The sequence below is a fragment of the Temnothorax curvispinosus genome, unplaced genomic scaffold (genome assembly GCF_003070985.1).
Source record: "Temnothorax curvispinosus isolate PA1 unplaced genomic scaffold, ASM307098v1 QBEX01004532.1, whole genome shotgun sequence".
NCBI classification, from domain to species: Eukaryota; Metazoa; Arthropoda; class Insecta; order Hymenoptera; family Formicidae; genus Temnothorax; species Temnothorax curvispinosus.
Window position 1 is genome coordinate 240,026 of NW_020214312.1, and position 26,927 is coordinate 266,952.

At 41.4% G+C, this 26,927-nt stretch overlaps 2 protein-coding genes and 1 long non-coding RNA gene across 8 annotated transcripts in view; 1 reads left to right on the top strand and 2 right to left on the bottom strand.

Moving 5' to 3' along the window:
* The window catches only part of LOC112453609 (casein kinase I), a 28,067-nt gene extending 10,072 nt beyond the window's left edge, over window positions 1–17,995 (top strand). The window contains exons 2-11 of one of the 6 annotated variants that reach the window (XM_025014452.1): window positions 9,952–9,992; window positions 10,087–10,156; window positions 11,313–11,479; window positions 11,776–12,010; window positions 12,473–12,792; window positions 13,993–14,073; window positions 15,245–15,370; window positions 15,806–15,826; window positions 16,382–16,488; window positions 17,833–17,995. In XM_025014452.1, coding sequence (XP_024870220.1) covers window positions 9,952–9,992; window positions 10,087–10,156; window positions 11,313–11,479; window positions 11,776–12,010; window positions 12,473–12,792; window positions 13,993–14,073; window positions 15,245–15,370; window positions 15,806–15,826; window positions 16,382–16,488; window positions 17,833–17,902 — 1,238 coding nt within the window. In that variant the 3' untranslated portion in view covers window positions 17,903–17,995. The remainder of the gene's footprint in view (window positions 1–9,951; window positions 9,993–10,086; window positions 10,157–11,312; window positions 11,480–11,775; window positions 12,011–12,472; window positions 12,793–13,992; window positions 14,074–15,244; window positions 15,371–15,805; window positions 15,827–16,381; window positions 16,489–17,832) is intronic. The other 5 variants (XM_025014454.1, XM_025014453.1, XM_025014455.1 and 2 more) reach the window with 5 other exon arrangements.
* A 5,129-nt stretch (window positions 17,996–23,124) lies between these two features.
* On the bottom strand, window positions 23,125–24,313 carry LOC112453612. The gene is made up of 2 exons (XR_003040638.1): window positions 24,025–24,313; window positions 23,125–23,258 (listed from the first exon to the last, which is right to left on the bottom strand). It is a non-coding gene; the product is annotated as an uncharacterized LOC112453612 (long non-coding RNA).
* Window positions 24,314–24,699: 386 nt separating this feature from the next.
* LOC112453611 lies at window positions 24,700–26,846 on the bottom strand. Its single transcript, XM_025014458.1, has 4 exons — window positions 26,276–26,846; window positions 26,015–26,180; window positions 25,278–25,481; window positions 24,700–25,195 (listed from the first exon to the last, which is right to left on the bottom strand). The coding sequence occupies exons 1-4, from the start codon at window positions 26,451–26,453 to the stop codon at window positions 25,006–25,008; spliced, it is 738 nt and encodes a 245-aa protein (XP_024870226.1). The 5' UTR covers window positions 26,454–26,846; the 3' UTR covers window positions 24,700–25,005.
* Window positions 26,847–26,927: the final 81 nt, after the last annotated feature.

Below are 26,927 nucleotides of genomic sequence, written 5' to 3' on the forward strand. Positions count from 1 at the left end.
TTCAAGCGTCTGCCTCGTCCAGTGAAACCAGTCCATTAACCTTTGTCCGCGGCGTATCGAGGTTTGAAATAGCCTGGAAGATGGTCTCTGACAATGAGAGAGCTCCGGGTAAACAGCGTTCCAGTTGAAAATTATCGAGGCCTGCTCGGGACGAGTATTGCCGTTCAAGTACCCGCCTGGATACTTATCCGTATACTCTCCGCTGTCCTTCGACGTATTCTTCCCCGGCGTTGCACGCGGCCTGGCTCCGCTGCACGTGCTGGTACCCTGACCTACATTCACACCTACGTGTCTAAGCCTATGTCTACGACGGTCGATCGCGCCATCGCATCGTTCGTTCGCCTGGCGACTCGGCCTGGCAACCGGGCGGTCCGATTTAATATTTTCGAAATTGCGGAGCCTGACGGCCAGCGCCAGTGCCGCCGCCACCGCCGTCGCCGCCTCCGCGGCTCCGGTTGCCCTACATTTCGCTCTTGCTTCTACACTCTTACGCTCCGTATCATAGGGCATACCTTCGGACCTGTTGCGCTCCTCTGCGCAGCGGACTCGCTTCCTTCCTCGCGGCTCGAATCAGATAGCAACGGATCGCGCGAGCGAATGCGAGGCAGATGCTCTTAGCGAAACGTAGAAGCGAAAGCATTCGCGCTAATCGCGATAAAATATTAGAGTTACGACATTGTCGAATCCCCTTCGAGGTATCTCGAGTGCAGAGAGCGATTTCCGCACGTTTCCTTGATAATTATTTAACTCCGTCACGAATGTATAAATATTATTTTATCAGACGCGAGGGTGACGAAGCGTGAGAGCTAATTCGCGATCAATTTTTAATTAATGCTTTCATTATTCGCGAATGGGACGCGGGTGCTCTTCACACTCGATGATATATCTAGGTCAATCGCGCGCACGTTTATTTTTTTTTTCACCGCCATTGCGCTATCGGACTTGGTTTCACTACGGCGCTATTCGCGGACGCGCAGGACGGAGCACATCAAAATTCTTGCTGTGAAAAGAGATATTCACTTCCGTATGTGAGGGCTTTTCAAACGCTAAGCTTGTTTTCGAACTTTGTTATTTCGAAACACACTTGCATATTAACATTGCATATTAATATTCTATAAATAGCTCAAAATGTATTTCAAACTTTATCATTTCGAAATACACTTTGTGCTATTTATAGAGTATTAATATGCAATGTTGTGACTATCTGAAACTGGAAATTATCACTTTTTTTATTACTCCTTTTGATATCTTTGACGCGATGAAAAACAGGCTCTCCGACATTTATACATCTTGGACTCGAAGTATTTACACGTGGAAACTGGACATGAAGATATTACAATTGTCAGTATTGAGACATAAAAGCGAAAAAGCTTGCTTCTCTAATTTTAGATCGAGAAATTGCCGTAACGTTCAATGAGCATGTATTATTAAAGAAGGACGATCGAATCGAAGAGTGGCGAACACGTGTATTATATTTTGCCAGAAAGTCTTTTTTTTTTTCTTGCTTCGACGTCGCTCGAAGACGTTCGAAATTGAATTCGTCTAGAAGCCGGCGACATCCGGCGATGTTTCCCATTAATGCTCCGAATGGGTGTCTCGAGTGCTAATTACACCCAGCCCCCTATTCTCTTCGTCCCTGGCTGACTTACGCGAGGGTGGAAATGGGTCGCATGTTATCGCGCGGCGCGGTGTACAGAATGTACCATTTCTATCGCGTTATTTTCCAACGATAGATTATTCGGTCAATTTGGAGTCAATAAGGATCACGGAGCGCGTCCCAGTTTTATCGCAATTATTTTTTTATTGTGACAAATTCCTCAGCCAATTTGGAGTTCTCCTTTCGATCAAAATGACAGCTATAATTTTCAAGTATAACCGACGATTGGAAAATAAATTCTAATAAACTAAACTCGAGGAAATAAAATAGCTCATGTTCTTCGATTAATTTCAAATATGGATTACCAATTTGAGATTTAATTATGAAGATACATGCCTTGAGAAAAATACGATAATGATCTTCCTTAACATTTTTGTTAATGAAGAATCTATTACGAAACGGTCAAAGAATTTTCCGCTAAAAATAATATGGCAAAAGTGGGACATCCTATGAAAAGTGATAAAAGTGAGAAGGGAGGGGCAGATCGAAGAGTCTCTAATGAGGATGAAGTTGGAATGCGGAACGTCTCGTATTACTGTTGACACGTAAACATCAGATATATATTTCATATGCATTTCATATTTTTTAGATGGTTCTTATTTCTGAAATCTTCTAAAAGATTTAAATGGTCTTTTTTTTAATCAAAATCTAGTATGACATTATTCGCTGTTCGTGTGAAAAATTGTAATATTACATATCTTGGTAAGTATGAGTCAGAAGTCGGTTAAAAGTCGATCCGAAATTGGCTGAGAAATAAGGTCTCCTTATCTGCAACCGCGACAAATAAATCAACAGCCACGTTCTAATCGTGCGACGATCGACGGCCGTGCTTATCGATCCGCCGTTTTTTCCTTTTCTTCATCTCGGGCCGTTCTTCCGCACACCTTCGACATTCTTCCACGCGTGTTAACCCTTCGTTATCGTTGCAAGTGAAGTTTAAAAATAGTCCCGTGCGCGGCCCCTCAGGTGGCGGATCGTCGGAAATTTGCCGCCGTGTCCTTAAATCGGTGCCGAACTTCCGCGTTAATAAATACGACGTCCTATTTTCGCCGCAGGCTCAGTCGTAATCCGTATTATTGGCTCTCCCTGGCTCAAATTAATTTAATGGAACAGTTGCCACGCCACAGACGTATCTGCCGCCTATATCGGAAAACAACGCAAAGCGCCGGAGAAGCGCGTTCTCTAGTCAATGGGATAGATTTTCCATTAAGTAAAACTTGATTGAATGCCATTACTCATAACACTTTTTATTTCCATTAAATACACATTTTGATTTTACTGATATTAAACTTACGAATGTGTTATGGTGTAAAAAAATTTCGAATTTTCTGTGATGATAATTTCTAGATAATGACTTGATATAGACTTTTGTACATGCCGAGCACTTTCTCCGACAAATTGTAGTTTCTTTTTTTTTTACAGTTTTTTTACACAGTTACAGAATATCAGACGCGCAATTTGTATAATAATTCCGAAATAATGTTCTTATCGCTATTTGCATTACAATAATTGAAGCATTTAGGCGGCGGAAATAATTTGTATTTTAACACAGCTCGATGGCTCTTGGCGTCAACAGACGCGTCGAATTGCACGTGTCGTCCGCTTCGACGTTTCACTCGCAACACCTGCAGCCATCTCCTCTGTCGCTCTAACACGTTTTTCCGTTGCTCGCCTTAGTGCCCTCGGGAACCATCGACCGTGCCTACTTTATGCCATTTCTCTCTCTCGAAGCTCGCAACATCGAACGTTGCCAGTTCGTACCATTTCACGGCGGTGCGGCGGACAGCTGCCCATAGTAACGGTCGGAGAAGACACGTCGACTGCCGAGGGATCCTCAAGGTCCTACATCGCTCTGCCATGCTTTCGAAATTATCCTCTCCCTTGCGCATTCTCTATTATACATTCCCCTACAGCGCGAAAGAATTTCCTGACAGTCGTTACGATAATATCATTACAAATGAACCATTAAAAAAAATGATACAATCTATAAAATGTAATATAGATCGGGTAGAAGAAAAATTTCAGGATATCCTCATCGCGTGAGGATATTTTACCCCCGAGGACTTTGCAAGAGCAAGAATAAAAGATCTAAAGAAAATCATGCTACTTATATAATAGCGCACAATTATCCTATTTTTATTAAGAAAGGGGAGAGATGGACAACGATAATATTACTTAATGACTATTCACGTATTTCTGTGTATAATTTCTACTTTTTAATCATGCAGTAATCATACAGTTATCACCGTTTCATATATTAATGACAATTTCTTAGTTCTCATACAGTTTATCTATTGACTTATTTTAACCGTTTACTTGATAGAATAATTATTTCTCATTTTATTGGCTCTTGTTCCTTTTCCTCGGCCTTGCTAACGATCGTGTTTTCACTGCGATTTCGCAGTGAAACATCCTCATGACGCAATCCCATGCGACGTTATTGCGCCAAATCTGTATGTTTCATTCGTTTTATTCAATATAACGATGAAACGTTCAATATGTTAATACTTTACAGTACGGAGATAATAGAATAATTGTACAACAACGCGTGAAATATCCTTTTCGTTAAACAGTAGAAACGATCGAGATAAACGATATCACCGCACACCCAAGTGCGAAGCACTTGTCAAACTGTACCGTCGAAAGTTTAACTCGGATACTTTAGCGACGACAAAGTTTCGTTACCTAACAGAACTCAAGTTTTGTTAGGTAACAAAAGTACAGAGCCTCTCATACGCTTTCACGACGAGGATATTTCCCGAATCGTACAGGCTCAGACACTTAATAATCGTATACCTACGCGAGTTGAATTGCAGACGTGAAGAATCGATATGATAAATGAATACAACATTAATTATCATTTGCCTACTCACATCGTAAATGAATATTAATTCTCATTTGTCTATTTACATCATCATCATGGCTACTGTTGCAAATCAACGATGGTGGCACTTCAATTTCAACTTTTAACACTTGGAGCGTTAATGATGTACCGTGTTGCGTCAATTTGCGAAACAATTCGATACGATTTCGATTACCTTCGCAGAAGCCACGCTATCAGTCTCTGATAAAACGCGCGTGCGCCTTTCGAAATCGCGCGACATCCTGGATGACGGGTTTTCCTTGACGGAATCGCTAATAAGGCTCCTCCCTGCGTAGTTTTCCTGTAATTAACGTGCCGTGGCGGTATTCTTGCAAACGAAATACTTGAGAAACGAAAGAGTTTAGAGTCATTGGTTTCTCGATATATTGTAGTCGAGGAAATGAGTGTTGTGCGACTATAACAAAGCGAGAAGTAAATTGAAAATCGTCAGGTGTGCATTACGAGTTGTTGCGCAAACTCGCAATTTTTTGTCGCTTCTCCAATCCGGTAGAAATAATGGATGGAAATATTTTAGGTATTTATAGTCACACGTCGCTGCATTTCGCGTCGTCCATTCGCTCCTTCATAGCGACGACCGTAATTCGCCCGGTTGATCGTCGCGCGATATCGATCCTTTCCGAAATTTGCGACGTCCGCGGCGGCAGGTATATTACCGTACTCGTAACTGGAGTCATCAGCCGGAGCATCGTAATAATAGAATAAAGGTTTCCGAAACGACGAGCGGCGAAACGGGACGAAACGCGCGTGTATTACGGAATCGAAATTGTTTCTCAAGATGACAGCACGGTTGTAAAAATAATTTAAATGCGTTTTATAACATTAATTCAATCTTTCTTAAATCTTACAAAACGTTCACGGAATAATTAATAAAATGTATTTTATATTGTACAAAAAATTGTGGAATGATTCTTAAATCTTTCATCTTTCTAAAGACTATTTCTATTTTTTTCATCCAATACGGTTTTTTTCATGAAATATTAAAGTTTCTATACCTGCAATACCTTCAAGACTATGACGATTACGGCGAATGCATATTCGGAAATTCATTCTGATGGATTTGTGCCAAGCGTCAAAATAAAATATATTGATGCGTAAGTACTTACGATGCGTGTGATCTAATCTCGCGCGGTAAAACCGTCTCGAGTGTCCCGACTTACCTCAAGGTGTATGATTAACTTCGAAGCTTGGCACGGAATCGTCAAAACAAATTTCCACTATAACTTTGGTCTAAACTGATCTTTACGTCTACGTTAGCCGATAAATTGTCCTCGAATATGCCGATTGTAAAACGAGAAACATATAATTAAGAATTAAAACACCTAATTATTCTCAATGGCGTTGCAACGATTAAAGCAATCTTTAAAGTTTTAGATAAGAGGAGGACACCGGTGACTTAATCGTTTCATTCAGAGAAAATTGTAGCGATTATACCGTTTCTACAGTTTTTTCTTGCTACTTTCGCCACTCCGCTTTGCAATTCTAGCCAGGCCGGAGTATACGAGAGTATATACGTGCCCCAGGCGTCACGCACTTTCTCCCGGACGTTTTTCCGGTAGATGCAGAGTAGCGAAAGGGTTAATCCTCCCACGCGCACGCGGTCTCTGTGCATACGTCGCGGTAGGGTATATACCCTCGCGAAGCCGTGCAAGGGGATGCATGTGCGTGTGTTCATTTTGCACGCCGTGGCGCACGCTCCCCTCTCATGAGTCTCATGCCTATTCGGCTCCAATCCTTTCAACATCCTCTTTGTCTTTCTCATTGTCTCCGCGTGCTCGTGCGTTAATCGCAGATTAAGCGAGAAAGGGAGAGGAGAAGGTGGACGAGGAGAGACCATCGGCGAAAAGAAGACGGCGGAAAGGGGTGGGATCAGGGCCGGATTTCCCATTAGTAGCCGCCGTGGTATTGGCGTTAGTGGACAGCGTTTATCTTTTGTTAGCTCTAGAGAAGACCTTCCGAAAACAAACAAAATGTGAAGGCTAAAATGCGCGACGTTAAAAATAATAGCTATGTCGAGATATTATCAGAAATGTATTCCTGATTCGATTTTGTGTACGTTCAAGAGCTTGGCTATTTAACAATTTAATTCTCTATAACGACATGATTAAAAAATTACATACCCGCACATATCCTATGCTTTTGAAGTTTTAATGATTTGATGAATGATTTAATCATTGCTTTCCGTTTAATTATTAAAAAATCCGGTTATAGAGGGTTAGTCTTTGAAAATTGAAACGTTTCAAACTTCTCGAAAATATTCCCATCACTTTCCATCGACTTTCTATGTAATATATTCTGTAGTCCTATATTCTCTTGCTTATCGCGATCACCGAAATAAGCTTGTTAAAATCTTAGAAACCCTGGCTCACACTCGCTTGCTCGGGCAGGATGTGACGACCCTTTCTGAACTCGGTCTTTTTTTTGTCTGACGGGTCTCCGCTGCGTTCGGTACCTCCGTACGGACTCGCGCTCGGTGTCAGGTCGATAGTTTTCCACGCTCTCCGTCGTGGCAATTTTTGCCTGTGCTCTCTCTCGCCGTGCGGCACCCGTTCGCACCGGTAAGACTGGTTATATCCACGAAGAGTGGCCGCCTGATGAAAGGATCCTCTCGGTAGCTCTTTACGGCCGGGTTCAATCGATCGTTCCCTTAACGCGCGCCGAGCACCTCGGACGTGTCGTGCAGCAAAAATGCAACCATATTATTTCATATACGCAACACTTTATTTTACGCCATCGATCACGACTCGTTTTACGTCGTTATCAGTATTGCTATTTATTACTGGCGTGCACGATTATATCGCGAGTATTTCTCCGCTTAAGAAAATTGATTCAGTATCTGGAGTAAAAATTAGCATTTGCAGGAAATACTTCTGAGAAAGTGTATGTAGCTTTCAAGTGATTATAAATAACACCGGTTCCTTACAACATATTTATATTCTTGCAATTAGTAAGCGACATTAGAAGCGACATTAGAAGCGACATTAGAAGCGACATTAGTAAAACACAGCGAAATGTATTTCACACAACAACGTCAAGGAGGGAACCCCGCGGAGACTTCTGCAACGAAACTGCAGAAGGCTTGAGAAAGATCATCCTGATAAGGGGCACGAAATTAATATAATGAACTGTGCAACGATGTTAACTATTAATTATAATTTATTTTACATCGTCGCCGTTATTGCTGTTATCATTGACACGTCGCTTATCATTTCCTCTAAGAATTATTATTATATTAATTTAAAAAGATAGAACATGACTATAAAGCGTGTATGACTTCGCGAAAAAAGCGATTGAGCGCGGGCTGGCGTAGTCATACAACGGCCAACCGATATATCGACATCTTCGCAATATCTGTATTCGACGGTGTCATCGGTGCTTCCTGTCGAGGAAGCCACGAGTCCTCCGCGGTCGCAGGGTTGGTCGTGAGGCGGCGATGCGACAGCTGGTCCTGTATACAAGGGCGTGGCGCTACCTTTATCCGAAATAATCGGCGACGCGCATCGGCGAGCGAGCGGGAATAAAGCGACCGAAGAAGCGCGGCCGTCGCGCTAATTATCGCGAAAGTATCGAACCGCTAATTGCAGAACGCGCCCGCGCGCGCGCGCGCGCGCGAACAAGCGAGTGAGCGAGCGTGAGCGAGTCATTGACCTTCGCTTCTGGCGAAGAGTTTCGTTCGTTCGTTCGTTCGTGCGTTCCGGCCCGCATCCTTTATGTCTCCGCAGGTAGGTGCGCAAGTGGCCGCAGGAATGTGCTTTCGTTCGAGCGACGAGGCCCCGAGTGCTTCATTTTTCTTCACGTGGACGTCAAGTAGCGTCAACGACGCGTGATATTATCCTCGTCGTCGGTTTACGGCCACGGCTACGTTATCCGGATAAGAGACCGCTCGCGAATAGGAAACGAGAAACGCGCCATACATTCGCTCGCTTTAAAAAAAGAAAACACATGGCTCGCCTCTGTGCCGGCTAATTTTAAGAGAGATTACATACTCGATTCTTTTAGGTAAATCCCCAAAGGAGATTCGAAGGATTAAACGATAAGACTCGTGACGTAGCTTTTCCGCACATTTCTCTTATCTTCGCTGCACACTCCTTACAGCGTTTTTGCTCTATCTCTCCTTTTATTTTTTATTCTTATTATTCTATTCTCGAATGGCGTCGCGCACAAGTCGCGCGACTCTGCGACATGCTACAGTTCGCTCGACGGTTCGTGCTCCTTAGCTTAGGTAATATAGTGAAAAATAAGAAAGCACGCTACTTAGTGCACGCGCGTTTCATTTATTAGATTCGCGAAGAAGCCTTTGCAGGATAAAATTAAACCGCGACAAAATTGAATTTTGTGCTTTAGCCGGCTTCTGTAGCGTCCGGCGAAGCTGATTGCCCTGTCATTTCTCCATAAGTCACGTGCAGATCATGATACGTACATGCCTCTGCGTATAGCGCACGCTTGTAAAATTAAATTCAATATTAATTGCTGGATATTATTTTCAAAAGTTTTCGCTCCGTAACTCGTAGAGAGTAGAAATGTTCCGTATGTTTATCTCTTCATTATCGAATTTTACAAAGAGATTTGTACTATAATTGTATTATATTATTTCTATTCTCATATTCTCCTACATTTTAATTGCTATTTAGATTTGCAATGAAAGCAGTCTTAATTTGGCAATTAACTAACTCGACACGAAACGAGCCAATATCGTTTTGTATCCTGAAGATAAAATTATCTTCGTAATTCGACGTATAACATTATTTTTCTTTATATCCTCGAGGAAAAATGATCGGATTGTTCTGGCCTTTATTGTTCACATCGATATAGTTTATGGGTATTGGTCAAATAATACCCCAACTGTGCTCTTCATTTGCCGAAAATTTACTCTCGATCAGCACTTAAATTACAGATTTACCCGACGGTATCGCGATTGTTGCAGCTTTATTGCTATCCGATGCGCGCTTTGAAACAACGCAAATTATCGGATTAATTGCTATATACGCGATTGCGTTAAATGGAACATCCCCCGACAAGTTTGCGCGAGAATTTCATAGCCGGCGACCATAATTCCCGCAGTGACCGCGCGTACCGCAGCCGATCTCGACAATCTAATTTTCTCACGTTGACTGCAATCAGTAGCAGCATGGAGCTATCGCGCGGCATTTAATTATCGCGCAATCATATTGTCATCGGGGGCGTAATATCTGTGAAACATCACGTAACTCGGTGCAATAGTACTAACGGGCCATTGTACGCGAATTGAATCAGTTACTTTATAGAAGGGAAAATTGCACGTCCGGAGGCCCTACTATAATAACTTGCCATCGCTCATCCTCGGAATTCTCCCTTATAATTTATCCCTGTGCCCTTTCCTCCCGCGGCTATCATTTCATTTATAATGCTTATCGACCTTCCTTTCTCTTTACAGGGAAGAACCTGTACAATAATGAGCACGTAGCAATTAAAATGGTAAGTAAGAAAACCGGGCGTTTTGTGTAACCGCGCGATACGTGAAAAACTCGACGAACCTCTGCTGAGCCCTCCTGCTCGCTTGTCGTTGCAGGAACCAATGAAGTCAAAGGCACCACAGCTACATTTAGAATATAGGTTTTACAAATTATTAGGTACACATGGTGAGTATCACTTTCACGCTATTACGTTCGAGATCTCGTGTAATAAGACATGAATTCATAAATACGGTAAAAAGAAATTAGAGAGTGTGAATTGAATTATCTAAGTATTGAATTATTAAAAAAAAATAGAATGAAAAGGAAAGAGCTAAAGTATATTTGCAGTAAAGTATAATACAGACACGTCTATAAAAAGTGACGGAGAGAAGTAGAAGGTAGATTATTAATTCTACGACGCCTAAGATAAGTCGATAACTCTCAAATAAACGTTTTCGATATTTTAGAGTGCCGTTAATCTTTCGTCGATGACGCTGCGAGAAAATAGTCCCGCAGCCGTTCGAATCGGCTTTGCGTAATTTGACGCGATACGACACGCGAGATATATAATTCACTTCAATTTTAATACGACCTGAGTTGGCTAAATCCCATGTGAGACAATCGCGCATGTAATTTCCGCACGCTTGACTAAAGCTCGACACAAATTAGCGTCACGAATTGAGATTGTATCGGAAACGTACACCTCGTGCGTCATGCCCGGAGAAATAAAGGTACCGCGTTCTTTTTTTATATACAGGCTGTTCCGCGTTTTATCTTTTAATGGTTAATTCCTCGGCTAATTTCGAGTCGGTTTTTCTACGGACGGTTTTTTTGTCGCAACTTCATAATTTTTAATATTGCACGTAGCAAGTATTGAACATCTATTAGCCGTGCATTTGATAAACTCATCAGCGACGTTTCTCGTCAGTCTTGTATTATTTTTAATTATCATTACCTTTATAATTATTTCCATTGGAGGCAATATTTCTGAATTATTTATTTAAAAATCATTAATATCATGTAATACCGAAATCAGAATACCGCGTTCAGAATGATGCAACAATGTAAACTTCATTCCGTATATCTTTTTATTCTCTCTTGCTCCTGCGTGCGCGTATCCACGTCAAATGAGAAATTAATCAGAAAATTTTAAACATCCTCGCATATGTGCTTATTTTCGACGTTGTCAAGATCTTTCATCGTCGTAGAGTTACATCTGCCTGACCTACAATCGTCACACTATTCTTATTTCATTTTTACACGTTCCGTTGCGACGAAACTGATAATATCGCGCATACTGGGGGTAATCTGGGGTGTGATCTGCTTTTGTCGATCGGTATAGTTCATAACACACATATAGAGGGTATACCGGAGGTGTACTACTTCGGCCCGTGCGGGAAGTACAACGCTCTGGTGATGGAGCTCCTCGGTCCGAGCCTTGAGGACCTCTTCGACCTCTGCGGGAGAAGGTTTACCCTCAAGACCGTTCTCAACATTGCCACACAGCTCGTAAGTCGCATTACCGTAACACTTTCGGCCCGCAGAACTAACTCTGAAACACCGCACTTTGGGGGGTTGATCTCAAACAACAAACTTGGGTGTTTGAGGTCCGGCAAACCCCACAGACATCGATCGTCTTACATTCGCTTATTTCCTCGGGCTTTTCTCCTTTTACCACCTGAGGGATTTGTTTGAAAGTAAAAAATCATTTCAAAATTGTTACAACAGTAAATTGCACCGTGAGAACGAAAATCTATAATTTTGCTACGTATAGAATAAAATGCACAAATATCTCTTTTTTCCAGCTCCATAGGATAGAATACGTTCATAGTCGGCATTTGATATACCGCGACATCAAGCCGGAAAATTTTCTGATAGGACGATCCACTACCAAGCGGGAAAAAATCATTCACATAATCGATTTTGGACTAGCCAAAGAGTATATAGACCTGGAGACGAACAAGCACATACCGTATCGGGAGCACAAGAGTCTCACCGGCACGGCGCGTTACATGAGCATTAACACGCATCTTGGCAAAGGTAACGGACGTTTACTTTTGTTTCGTCGTGTGTGTGTGTGTGTGTGTGTGTGTGTGTGTATGTATGTGTGCGTGTGTGTGTGTTTGTGTGCGTGCGTCGCACTACATAACGAACCGCCACGTGCTAAGCCATCTGGCTCGAGAGAAAGCGCGGCGAGTGCTTTAATCTTCAGCAGGTATCATGAAATCTTTTAAACCTCAAGTAACGTAAATTAAAGTTATTTAAATTTTAATAAGCTTTTAAATGTGAAATTACACAGATACCTACGGCGTACCGAGGACTTGACAGAACTTACGATACCTGCTGAGGATGAAGCCGCCGCGAATATATCATTTTTATAACGCGCTTCCCAGAATTTTGTGTCTTCTAATATCGTCGGGAGCACGGAATAAACTTTTCCATTATGCAGATAATGCCAAAATCTATGTGAAGTATACAAGAGGTATGTTTTACCATAAACAGAGCAAAGCAGAAGGGACGACCTGGAGGCGTTGGGTCACATGTTCATGTACTTCCTGCGCGGCAGCCTGCCGTGGCAAGGGCTGAAGGCCGACACGCTGAAGGAGCGCTACCAAAAGATCGGCGACACGAAACGAGCGACGCCGATCGAGGTGCTCTGCGACGGCCATCCCGAGGAGATGGCCACGTATCTGCGCTACGTACGCAGGCTCGACTTCTTCGAGACGCCGGACTACGAGTACTTGAGGAAGCTCTTCCACGATCTGTATGAAAGACGTGGTTTCGTCAACGACGGCGAGTTCGATTGGACCGGCAAGACAATGGTGTGTGTCAAATGATCTTTTATTTATTTACGTTATGCAAAAAGCTTTTTTTATGTAAAAAAAACTTTTCAGCGGATTACTTTTTTCACGTTCGCGCATTACTTTTTATCCGGTAATCTGCAAAAGCAATGACGTCAGTGCGTGCATGTTAACTTGTTTGTTATATCGGGGAACGTTGGTGATAACAGTCGTCGCTTCAATAAGAGAAAACGAATCGACGACTGAATCGTGATCTCGCATTGATGTTATCTATATATTTTCCTGTCCAATAAAGTAAAAAACGGGGATTTTATCGCCCACGTCATTTATTTGTGAGCAATCTTATATAATTAGAAAATCTGTACGGAGCATTTTTCATCAAAATATTACTCTGATCTTTGAAATGTAAAAATGACGATAATAATATTTACGAGTGATGGTGCAAAGTCAATACCGTTTCCTCTTTTTTTTTCCGGTAAAAAAAGATTCTCTTTCTTCCAAATTATTTATAAATTCTTGATAGTAACTTTTTTGTCAGTCGTAATTTTCTAAATGAAATTGATTTGTCGGGAAAAGATTCTGACAGCTGGGTAAGTAAATCGCCCGCCTATATTCCAACAGACCCGACACAAAGAGCTATGCGGTACCGAAGAGCGGTTTCACATTTGATTTTTAACGTTTGCATGCTGCCTTCCCCCTCAATGCACTATCTCTAGCCATCCTTCGAGAACTTCGAGAACCTCAGAGCGCTGCGGATGGCGGCCCCCTCGCATATCGACAAAACTAAGTCCGACAAGGTTGGTGATGGCCTCTCGAGTAGCGACAATATCTTACGACAGATAATTGCGGCCGAGTAATTGAGCTTCGATATCTTTGCGCATTGCAATATAATCGCATATTCTTCATGTAGTAAAATATCGCTGCGTTGTCACACAATATTCTATCTAACTAATCGTTGCCACTTGTCACGGCCGACTGGCCTTTCGTATATAGGGATCTAATGTGATTGTGATGTCACAGGTCTTCGGTTAAGCGTAAATTAAAGTGCACAGTTCGTCAATAAGTCTGTTTGTCTGTCTATCTGTCTGTCCGCTTTCCAGCTCCAAGTATGTTATCCATATATCCTCGTGAAATACGTAGAAGCGTGCGATAACAGTGCTCATTACAGACTTTCGTCCACTATATATGTATATAAAGCAAACATTTTCTCTCTCGTTACAGTCCACGCCTGTCGGATCCCTTCAAACCGGCCAGGAGATCGTCGTATCACCAAATCGCGATCGGCATCCCGCCGCTTACAAGGTATTCCTTGTTTTCTTCCGTTTCTTCTTCTTTTTCTTTTCTTTTCTTTTCTTCTAAGCCAAAAAGCATGGACGTGTGTAGCCCATTTGTTATTCGAGTTAACCGCATGGATACACGCCTCAGTAGCGACAGAACCGAAAACAGAGTTTTAACAACGACCTTGATTCAGAATTCTTGTTTATCTCGGGATAGAGATACAGATCAAACGAACAAATTTTGCGAGGAGATACTGGCATGCGCTGGTATTAAGTACAGAAAACGAAAACACATCACGCAAACCTATTGTCGGTTTCTCTCAGCGCACGTAATCTCAACGCGAATATGATGGCGTATCAATTTGTAGGAGTACGATGATTTTGAGGAGGATGTGATCCTCATGATGGATGAGGTTCGCTTCGAGTTGCAAGGCCGATATGTAAGCCATCCTTAGGTTACGCTGAATCGACTTCTTCATGCATACTTTATCTTATCAGCTGGGAGATGACTATATAGTCGGAAAGATACCCGCGGTCACATTTTATAATGCGTATTATTAATGCGTAATGTTTTTCTCCTCGTGAAACAAGGTCGCGTGAGGTTTAACGATTGTGGAGCGTGAACTCCGCGAACTCACGTCTTTTAGATCAATAGTCGATTAACAGATTGATAGCGGCAATAAATTTCCTTTAGCGCAACGTTATTAGAGTGACTAAATATAGATGATGGACCGTGACGAAGTCGATACGTTCAATTCCAAAACCTGCGATAGCGATAAACTCATGCACGAAGAAGTAATTTTTCTATTGGTTGCTCAAGTAGCTCAGCAGCTTGTAACAAGCTAGAGCCAGGAAATACGTTGCATCTCTCCTCGTAGCTCGTCAGAGTGAAATATATAAAAATATTTGATGCGTAGATAATTATGTACATCTCATTTATCAGAGAGCGAACCGCATTTTCATCCCTTCCCGAATATAGTCATAGAGATTAATATCGGATTAAATTAATCTTATTAATGCGCGGATAATCTCGCGTTTTATCATCACTGATCGCCATGCTATATAATATACGTACCAAAAGATTTCTCTCTCGGATCTCTCCTCGACATCTTTTTTTTTTCCTACTGTTCTTCGCGTTTATTCGCGGAGCTGTTTAACGCGACGCAACTGCGAAATTGTCATGCTTGTTCCTTCAGGATGTGGCAGGTGGAGGGGTGGGAGGTGGGGGCGGTAAGGGGGTGGGAGCCACGTGGCCAGATACTGTGAAGCAATCAGGAGCCGGTGGTACATTGACACCTGCTGACAGGCACGGTTCTGTACAGGTGAGTTTACCTGCGCATCTTCCGTCCTTCCCCTCTCTTTCTCTCTCTCTCTCTCTCTCGTGTCATTCTCTCGACTTCCCCACAGAAGCTTCTCCCTTTTTTTCGACTTTCTTTGCATCTTCTCGTCTCTTATTTAACAGCTGATTCACTTACAACCGCGAAGGAAACGTCATTTTTAGACGCGACGTTGAAACTCACACGTTAAATCTCATTACACATTAAATACTTAATCTCATCTCATACACTCTTTTTCCTGTGAAACGTAATATTCCTAAAGATTATAAAGATACCACATGATATGGAAAGATCGATTAAGGGCAAAATTATTCATTATTTTTCCCCAACCATCATCTTTCTTGTCTCACACCTTCATAATATCAACGTATACGGGATGCCTCAATTTATCAGGAGTTAAATTGTTCGCTCTATTTCTAGACAAGGCACCACTGGATTATGGTCAGTTAGAAGTCTGTGCAATTTGATTTGTTGCGGCATGTTGTCTTTGTGTCGATTGTGATCGAGACTTACCTTCTTTCTTTAATTAGATATGAGATACTAATCCGGTATTAGTACAGATCACTTGTCTTCCTATGCACTTGCAATAACAAAAGCATCATCGTCACGTACAAACCGTATGACTTTTGAGGAAGATCAGATCTTTATTACTTACGCTTCTTTTATTCCTTTAGTATATTGCTTTATTGAATCTATGTTACCAACAGTAGTCTTGTCTTACGTTAAATTCTCATCTCCGCTCCCCCCCCTTTGTAAGATCTCACTTGGTTCTTTGTGTAACTTGCAAGTAGACTTTGGATAAATCAATTTTCGATGTGTACGTTACTTTATCATCAAATCCAAGTAGAGTGGAAAAAGGATTCTTTCCTGATTTTCACATCCAATATAGTATTTGAGACATAAAATCTTTATAGTTACGTAAAAATCCCTTAATGTGATATTGACCTGTATATTTGTTTTCGTTTTCTTTGCCATAACGTTGTACGATGTGTACAGGTGGTATCGTCAACTAATGGAGAACTGGCTAACGATGATCCGACCGCTGGTCACTCCAACACACCAATTACAGCACCTCAGGAAGTGGACATGATCGACGAAACCAAGTTAGTAGCAGTTTGTTTTATTGCAATTCGTATCTCTGTCTGTTCTCCTAAATATGGATAATCAAATGAATAAAACTGCAATTGTTTGATCAATTCCACGAATATTTTTGTCGCGTTCCGTTATTGCATTTATCTACGCGATATTCTGAAATTTTATTAGTACAATTTTAATTAATTAACTCGAGAGAAAGCCTTAGTCTAAACTTCGACTGTTAAAGTAAGTGTTGAAGTCAGAATAAAAACAATAGCAGTTTATATCTTTAACATCAAAAGATATTAAAGATATAAAATATTGAATTAAATTAGATAATAAGATGCTCGATCTAAGCTATGCATGTATGTGTGTCTGTTATTTTCAGAATAGTAATTCGAAAACCGAAACATTGTCCCCGATGTGGAAAATTGTTGTTCCATTCTTTACAAACATACATTTCCAGCACCTATCCTACCGTCATTCCCGAAATAGGTTTGTTACACCAATTGAAATGGTCAGTTCAAGATTTTCTATTTCGCAATATAAGAAGAAAATATAATATTTGTTAAATATTATTGAAGATCGATTATTGTCGTAGAAATTTTATTACTAGACTGATGATGATGAGAAAATCAGTGTCGTGAACAAAATATAAAATTACAATAAGATGAATATATAATTGTGAGATACGATGCTTCTACCTTGTAGAATATTTTATAAAAATATTACAGCTATGTAGTTCAAGTTTCGCTATTTGTTCTCGCAATCATGTCTGCAATTTATGTAAGATGTAGGGGCAAGATTTGACTTGATAATGTAGAGATAATCATTCTCACAAAACGAAATGAATGTTTCTTTTGTTTATATTATCTAATACGGAGACTTGACTGTTACATCGTTAATATACTATGTCAAACAATACTATATGAAATAAATCATCGGAGAGAAAAAATTTTTATTTATATGTAATTTAGACAATTTTCTTTAAGCCCCGTCTTCTCAGTTATATTGTATTGTACAAATTGAAACAATGTATTTTTCTATATTTGGCACAACTGTAATTAAATGTCTGATTATTATTTTTGTTTATCCCGTATTCTCTACTCTTTCCTGACGTTCCTATTCCTTATCATTCCTCTACGAGTTTTGATGAAATCGAATTAACAACTGCATGATTAATTAACATAACAAATAACTGTGTACATTTACATGCAATCGGATAAAGTATCTTGTTGGGAGATCGACAATTTCTTTCTCTCTCGTATTGCGCGATCGTATGCCGAATGCAACTATTGTCTCATCTCTGCTGCATGCTCGATGTGTTGATCGACGAAAGACGCTGCCAAGGGGACGACTCTAAGTCCTATTAGTGTTTGCTTCATTTCCAGATGCTGTTGCTTCTTCAAGCGCAAGAAGAAGAAAAGTGGAAGGCAGAAATGACTGTCCGTTACCGTTGGTCTCGGGGGGGCGGTGCAGTGCGCGGGTAATAGTGCCGACGAGACCGTGGGAGCCGTCGCCACAACGTCAAGGACTGGCAAGCGCGGCGCGGGAACGGGAGCACGTGCGGGCGCAGGTACGACCGACGGTGTCGCAGGCGGCGATGCCGAGAGAGAAGCCGTCACCCTGCTACGCATCGGTAGCCGATCCGCGTCACGGGACTCGGTGCTGCACACCACTGTCACGATGACGCCGACGCCGACGCCGACGCCACCGCCGCTGTCGAACTGAATCCATCATCATCACCTTTATCACCACCACCATCGTCACTACCATCACACAACCATTCTACTACCGTCGCCGCTATTATCATTAATTGGACGGTTGCGCGACTGAGTCGAGATCGAGAGAATGAAGCTGCTTTTCCTCTGGCCAATCGAGCTTGATCTCTTCGATAAATAGGCGGACTCGCTGACGACGATTTAGGCACTTGCTTCTCGGTGTAGTGAAACTCTGTAGTAATCTCAGTACCGTTGCGATTAGAATTGTCTTGATTATGTGTTACGATGAAAGCGCACAATTATCGGCTTTACTTAAAACTTTGTATTCAAAGAACTCAAGATATATTGATGCCAGACTTTCATTGAGCTTTGTCAGGAGCTGCCAGTTCTTTTTCGTCAACTCATTTCTTTTAGTGGAACACATTTGGACAGATGGAAAATGGCTAATAAACGATATATATTCTGTGACTAATATAAAGTCTTTCTCGGAGAAAATTTAATTGATAGTTCTAGTCAAGACTGACTTCTTACGTCTTTGTGACTGATAAATTCAATGATAATTAAATTCCCACGTAAACTTTCACTAAGGTCAGTCGATACAGCTCTAGCCATCTGGTATCCATCATTTTAGATTTTGCGCCTCACATGCATCTTGTAGTTTCATTTAATTCATACCCTTCCCTCATTCTCATGGACAAGCTGATGAATATTCCTTGTGGCCTTGAGCTACTGATAGAGTCAAGACGTTAGCGAATCCACTTACCTACTTACTGAATAAATCCTCTCGTTTAGCCAAGAAAAGTGACCTCGTGCTATTAGATTATTGCTACTATTGTCATGATTACATTTCATCTTGTTGCTCTGCCCACTACCCAATACTATTACTACTTACTACTGCTACCATTACTACTACCATTACTACTAGGTACTACGATTACTATTATTGTAATGATTATTCTTAATTATTTTATTTTATTTCATTATTATTATTGATATTATTATTATGTTGATCATCTTTATCGTCATCGTCATTATCATCGTCGTTGGTCCATTGTCATTATCATTGTCATTCCCATCGTCCACACCCGCGTTTATCAATTACGTTGTTATCGTTGTCATCAATATATTGACACGTCGCTGTTGACTGTGAACGGTCGTCGGCCGTGACGGCGGCCGTGACGTTTCAGTATCGGGGAAACCAACCGGATCACATCCGCATTAGAGTAAGAAGGAATTGACGTACCGATGGTGAGAGAACTTGTTTGTGCCTACGACTCTCTTCTTGTAACACGGGGACGCTTTTTAATACACCGCCGCGCCGTGTCGTGCGATCGCATGTATAACTGTGAATTATAACGAATTGAAGCTACCGCAGATCTCATTGTATTCACAGCCCTGCAGGATGAGCGAGCGTAGCGTGTTCCCGAACTTCTTGTAATCGAGATTTCGATTATCGCGAAGTCTGATTTATATAAATCCTCTTGAAAGGCATGAAACTGAAAGAAATGGGAAAACGACGATCGCGGGTGCCACCGGCCTTCGGGGACGGGATTGAGACGTCAGATATCTGTAAATAAAATGCTCTCATTTTGCCCTCTTCGCGTCCGCAGATTGATAAATCGTGTGCGTCACGAATCGCGAGAATATGTAGCGCTATGTATAAAGTGAAAGTTCGCGCTTTTATTCCCGATTTTATTAGGTATTTTTTTATTATTTCGATTTTCGTTTTAATCCACCGTCCAAGTAAATGATTCTAATGCATTGGAATATTTATATTAGGATACTTTTAGTACATACGAGCCTTCCGTACAGTAAACGACTTTTATATAACTTTAATTTCGAGTTATATATTATAAGGGGATGTGTGAAAGAGCAGCGTTTAGCATTAACGTTATGAATAAACGCTCTCGAGGATAATACTGAATCGTATCCGTACTAAAGTCTAAACCATCCCGGTGCGTTAATTGTCGAAATGATTTCTTTAATATGTGTACACTGCCTATTTTTTCTACACGGGGATCATGTATGCAAGATAGTTCTATCATCACCATACGGATCATAGTTAATATACATTAAGGAACGTTTCGCCGTGAGTTCCTCGAACAAAACGCGAAATGTCTCTTTGTGAATATCGCAATCACGGATTATCGTTCGCGTATTATTTATGATAATTTCCCATCCGTAATTATTTTTAATACGGTGACATAAATCGCGCAGAGAATTCGCGCAGTTTCCGCGCAACATTTTTCTATAGTAATATCATGGGTTTCGGTTTCGTGCCTTCCAAAGCGAAATTATCATGTGAGAAAGTGATCTATCGCGATGAACAGTTGAAACAATTACATTTTACATAACATATCGATGAAGTAAGGTTTTTTCTGTCTGTAGACTCTATAGCGTATATAATGAAAATTTAGTAACGCGTAAATGCGAGGAAATTATGTGACATAACCGAAATTATGTGACATTGCAGTCGAACTCGTGTTCCACCACCAGTGTGTATCGATTCAAAAAAGGAAAAGGGAAAAGAAAGAAAAAAAACCCGATAAAAGGAACAAATAAGGAAGCGTTTCTTTCGATATAAATTATCCTCTGCGAAGAGAATGCGATGTTCGCGGACAGCTCTTGTTTTTTAATCCATACGCGTTTTCGATTATTAAATTGACGAACAAGCGAGAGGAAGGAGTGAATCAACGGGATGCTTGCGCCTTGATTCTATTTCGATGTTCTTGATATGAAAACCTACGTCGTCGGAATAAATAATAAAAGCTGGAACCGAATGTACGTGATCTTCATGGAGACAGATCCGATCTAAATGCGAGACGGAAGAGATGAATCATCGAGTACGGTGTACATGCAATAACGTAAAGATCCACTGTAACGAACTCTCTCTGCTGCGAACACATTTAATCCACTATTTTTCATGATGCAACGAGGAGAGCCTTATGTCGCGAGGCGTTTCTAGGGATTTACACAAAGTGACACGTGCGATTTTCTACTGATGGTTCGCGACGAAACATTAAAGCGACCAAGAGACGAAAGAGACGAGAAATACGTACGAAAACTCGGAGAGCTTGGGAAGCAAGGATCTCACCAGCCGTATTGATTAGACAAGCAAGTAAGGATATTTGATTATGATTGCTTGTTGTTGATTATTTATTCGTAATTGCTCATTTAAAATCGACTTTGAATAAAACTCTTTCGCTTAATTTGATTATGATTGCTTATTATTGATTATTTATTCATAATTGCTCGTTTAAAATCGACTTTGAGTGAAACTCTATCGCTTTAATTCAACTATAAACGAAAATTTCATAGTAAGATTGCAACATTTCTTAGGCATATTAAAATCAGTATTAAAAAATTCAGAGAAGATTTGCAAACTTACTACTCTTACATATTAAGAAGAAATCAGAGATTTCTTTTTCTTAAAAGTACAAGTGTTTTTTTAAGTAATACAAATTCACATATAAATTTCTAAGAAACGTCAGCAAACCCATTTCTCTTGTTTTCAATGTTTTTCCCAGAAAGAATTTCCCGTTAGACTCGTGTTACTTGTTTGCCCAAAGGTATAGTTAAACTCAAGTTTGTTTCTTTTTGCAGGAACACGGTAAACGGCAGGTCGAGCGAGGGAGTAGGGGCGCGGAGGTGGCGAATGTGAGGAAACTTGTGTTACGTCGAAACGTCCACACCCACACGTTAAGTCTTGGCCGGTGACTTCGTCACTCCCCGAGACGTATATGCGCATACGTACCGTACTATGTAATACGCCCGTACACCACGTTGTATCCACGTTGAATATCTTAAATACCCAACAAGCGCATGCGACAACAGGCAACCCATGTACTTACGGAGCTATCGCGTACTCGAACCATAGTGTACACTCGACCGTACGTGCTCTCGTGCGATGAAAAGCGAAACGAGAGACGGAAGAGAGGGAGAGAACCAGTCCGTCGAACGTCTTGAAAAATGATACGCTTAAAAATCATAGAGCTTATAATTCCACTCTATGGATTTCATCTTTCTCTTTCTCTTTCCCTCTCTTCCTTTCTCTTTCTCTCATTATCTTCTGTATCTTCCCACTGTTGACCGAGTATCGTTCCTTTCTTTTGTAAGCTCGCCGCATCGCGTCGGCGAGCGACCGTCGAAACAGTCAATCGTTCTACGTTTATATCCAGCGGAAAGAGAGTGAGTGATCCGATGAATGTCTGACACTGGATGGTATCCGCGTAGAAAGAGAGCGAGTCGAGAGGAGACATTACTCCGGGACGCTTTCCTCCCGGCGAGGCTGGTTTGTAGCTTCGCGCAAGTCGTACTTGTACATAAGACGCTAGACCGCGATCGTCGCGTACGCGAATTATCCTCACGAGTAGAATTTGTTCGCGCGACAAATCCAATAGCGAGCGACGCATATAAATTGTAATTCCCGATGATCGCGGATGAGAAGAGCACGTGCGTGCTTGCCTGCGCGAGAGATCCACGTAGACGCGACACAGGGAGAAAGAGAGAGAAAGTCTCCGATATTTATATCACTGTCCTGCCACCGGGGAATCCGTGTTTGGCGTAATTATAATAAATCCCGCTGTGCAACCATGTTGCGCAAGGACGTTTAGCCCGTAGTTTTCTAGCCGATTTTTCAAAGCGCGCGCGCGCAAAGTCACGATTTTTAATATAACACGACTGACTGCTGGTTAAGTATGGTTGTGAGCAAGAGTCCTGGTCTCCTCGGACATTGTAGACACACACACACACACACACACACACAAAGTAACACCACACATTACATACCACACAGAACACACATCTTCCCAATTCCCTTAGATACGTACCTTGCACGGAGAGAAGAGCGATTGTTGCATACATGCTTAGGATGGGAATTAAGGCTTGTAATCCACAAAAAAAAAACGACCATCTCCTTCGCTCGAGACATTTCATTTTCTTCTTTTTTTTTTTTGTATATTTGTAAATTGGTACGAGTAGAGAGATCGGGCCAGGACCGATATATCCTCGGTGTCTTTCATTCCACGGCTCGTCGGTCGAAGAGCGGCGTATACAGCGATAAATGTGGTCGTGCGTATCTGTGAAAAAAAAAATGAGGCTGCGTAATTAATTATCTCGTTGCGTAAAGCGTAAGTTCGAGAGAAAGATTGAGGGATTGGATGATCGCGCGTTTCCCCTCGTGTGTTGTGATCGTTTAGTTGCATTGACACGTCGATTCGGCGATGTTTGGAGAGATGTCGATGGGAGAGACTCCTGAGATTAAGTTAATCAGCACTATAGTTTCTCGCGTAGTGAGGCTTATGTGTATACATTTTTTGACTTACTATATGTTCGTACTGTTTTAATGGACGAATTGTTGAACAATAAAATCGCTGATTGCTACGATAATAACAAATCGCTGTTTTTATGAAATTGGCAGCTCGCGTGCGTGGGTGTGCGCATCCATGTGTGCGTTCGATATCTTATTAGAACACGAGACGCAATTGGCATTACAATTTGAATGTGTCGTAAACTGGTGCTGTTTATTGCAGACACACGAGGAGAAAGGAAAATTAAGTGAGAAAGAAAGATGGAAAATTTTTTTTTAACATACGCGCAACGCTTGCGTTTACCTCGATCCGTCTACGTAACTACACCGTAAAAATGAAATTTTATTATATTATTATGCGCGATTCTGACATCCTTGTATCGTCATAAATTTTCTTTTATTAATTAACAAAACGTATCACTGACAACAGACATGATCTTTACGAGAAAGTTAACGAAACGAAAACGGAATGACGAACTTGTATTACATGTGGATTTGTTGAAGTATCAAGCACATATTTTACGAGATTGCATTACCCCGCGATTTTTCGTCGGACAGCGTAAAGTTAATCTGTATCCTGGACCTGGTCAACATTACGTTCTTTGACGGAATTCCAACGCCGTTCCCTTCAAGTGTGGATTCATTTTCTTTCCGCTCGCCTTCTGAACTGATCTATCCAAAACCGAGCAAACTTTGTGTATATAGCGATTGAATTGTTTTAGTACTATCATAGTGAGAATTATGTGTTTGCACGTGCTCATATATACGTATATGGGTGTGTGATTGCGGAAGTATTAAGGAGAGTGATCTACATTTAAAAAAAAAATGGACATTATATATACATATAACGAGACTGAGTGATATATTATATACATCGGACCATGAAAAAAGAAACCGATTGTCTTACACTTGCATTTTGTCGTCATGCAATGATTATTATTATTATTATTATATAATATAACGCGAATTATATAATTACACAATTATAATTATATATAATTACGCGCGAAAAAACGAAAGTCTCCCAACTGTACCGATTCTAACGAAACGGATATGTACATCTCTCTCCCCCTATAGCGAAGATTTTACTACATTATACGTAAGCTGTGATTACTATCATAATTTTTAACTTATATTACAATACCGATTATGCTTTGTTTAACGATTAACTTGTACGTGGCCGTCTGGCAAGGCGCTTTTAGAAGAACTTAAAAAAAAAAAAAAACAGAATGAGGAGACGGAAATAAGAAAGACATTGAGACTTGCGTGGAAGCTTATTCTTGTAAATATGTGTTGTGTCTATTACGCTTAGCGAGTAAGAAGAAAAAAAGTTCTTAATGAAAGTTCCTGCGTACTTCCTCCGAGATTTCTTTTATTTGTCTTTCTGGCCTAGTTTACACCGATCTCTTGATACGCGTATCAAATGGTATATTTGAGCTGATCAGCCAATAATCAAACTAATTTACTAGTTGTTTACTATGCGTATCAAGTGATCGGTGTAAACCGATCGGAGGGCTCTATCTCTCTTCGTTACTTTGTGACATTTTCACTATCGTTTCGATGTTCATCAATTCTCTATGATTCTCCAGCATTTTCAGCAGTATCGGCTCCTTCGCTAGCATGTAACCGGACACCGCTACGAAGTTTCTAATGAGTTTCTTCATTATATTTATCTTCCGTATTGTTCTTTCCATTTTATCTTTATTTCTGAAAAAAAAAAGGAAACGAAGATTTTAAGTATGCAAATGCTTCGTAAGATACTTTTTGATGTTTGCGGATCTTCACTCACTCCACAATCCCGGGATTCGTCTTCTGCAGTCTCTCGCTTCGCAGCTGCTCCTGCTCCTTGAGAAAATTCTTGTAGTTAAACAGCGTCTTTTGACATTCGACTTTCAGATCCAGCTGCACTCGAGACGCTTCCTCGATGGTCTTCTGAATGGTCAAAACACTGTCGTTGAGACTCAACAATTTACTCATGTAGGTATGGAGCTTCCTAGGAGCAAGCAAAATTGAAAATTTATTACGTCTTCTTACGTGGAACATTTTGACTCACATCTAGCCCTAATCTAGCTACAATTAACCTAGGAACAGCTGATTTTTGTTTATATGAATGATTGCACCTAAGTTGATTTTTACACCCCAATTAAAATTCTTTGTTATTAATTACATATATTTTTGATTGTTCTATAATTTATTAGTATTTAAGGACAATATATGTACATAAATTTGCTCAACCTTTTTCTGAAAAAAATAGGGAGAAACCAAAAGAGATATTTAAAAAACAAAAGAAACACATTAAAATTACTGTAAGGTAAGATTCACTTTGTGGATACTGGAGTGCAAAAATTACCCCCTGGCACTCGTTCCTAGGTTAATAGTAGGACCTTTCCAGCAAGCGACAAAAGTAGACACAAACGTCGTTTTATCTTTCTCTTTTTGGCAATGAGTAACAAAGACAAAACGACACTTGTGTGGACTTGTGTCGCTTGCTGGAAAGCTCCCAATATTTACAAGTTTATTCCTCACTCTTGATCCTCCGCATTGCCCTCCTTATTGCTGAGAATAGAGAGGACGGTAGTGCTGTGAAGGCACAACTTGATGGCCTTGGCATTGATGAGCGTGTCGCTCACGACACTCTGCAACGCGTCTCCGGCTTCATCCTCGTCTTCTTCGCGTCCATTGTCGATGTACTCTGTAAACGAACGAGACTTCAGAAAGAGATCTCCCAGTGGAGGAAACCGCTCCGGGCGGAGATCGCTCCGCGACCCGCAACGCCGACGAACGTACGTTTGTACTTCGCTCTAAGCATTAACGACCTGGCGTTCAGGCGCATCAGCGACTCCCTGGCAGCTCGGATCTTCTCCTCGATCGGCTTGAAATCGTCCAGCGAGGCCGCGCCGATCGGGAACCCGTCGACCACCGCGTTCAGCCGCTTCACGGACCGCTCCAGCTCGTCGAGCTCCATCGTTCGCGCGCGACGGAGATACCGTTCAAGTGCGTTTTTAGGTGCGCGACGCCCGGTTCTCGCCGCGATCGCATGCCGAGGCTATGCGACCACTTCCCTCGACGAATACATCGCGCGTCGTATGCATGCACGAGTCGAAAATGACACGAATTCACGCCAGCGATCGAGCAATCTCACGAACGCGGGACCACGCGGGGCTGTCAACTGTCACTGTTTACCATCCCGATTCCCGCGTTTTGAAATTCCAGCACAGGCATGCCTCCTCGGGATTCTCGGGAAATTGAAACTCACTAGGATCTAGGGATCTCGTCCTGAAAACTGCATGGACCAATCGGCGCCACAAGAAATCGACACCTCGCGCTTGTTCTTCGCTTCAATTGGTCGGAAATTCCCCTGTCCAATTTGTCATGTAATCAAAAGAGGAGGTTAGGTTTGTCGAGTTTCACGATGTCGGTCGTTGAAACAGATATCAAG

Bases quoted from the DNA above. Each gene is read 5' to 3' on its own strand.
- LOC112453611 (XM_025014458.1), bottom strand. From the start codon at position 26,453: ATGGAGCTCGACGAGCTGGAGCGGTCCGTGAAGCGGCTGAACGCGGTG. The intron at 26,181-26,275 runs GTACGTTCGTCG...GTTCGTTTACAG, and splicing joins GCTTAGAGCGAAGTACAAAC to AGTACATCGACAATGGACGC. The intron at 25,482-26,014 runs GTGAGGAATAAA...GCTTGCTCCTAG, and splicing joins GGCAATGCGGAGGATCAAGA to GAAGCTCCATACCTACATGA.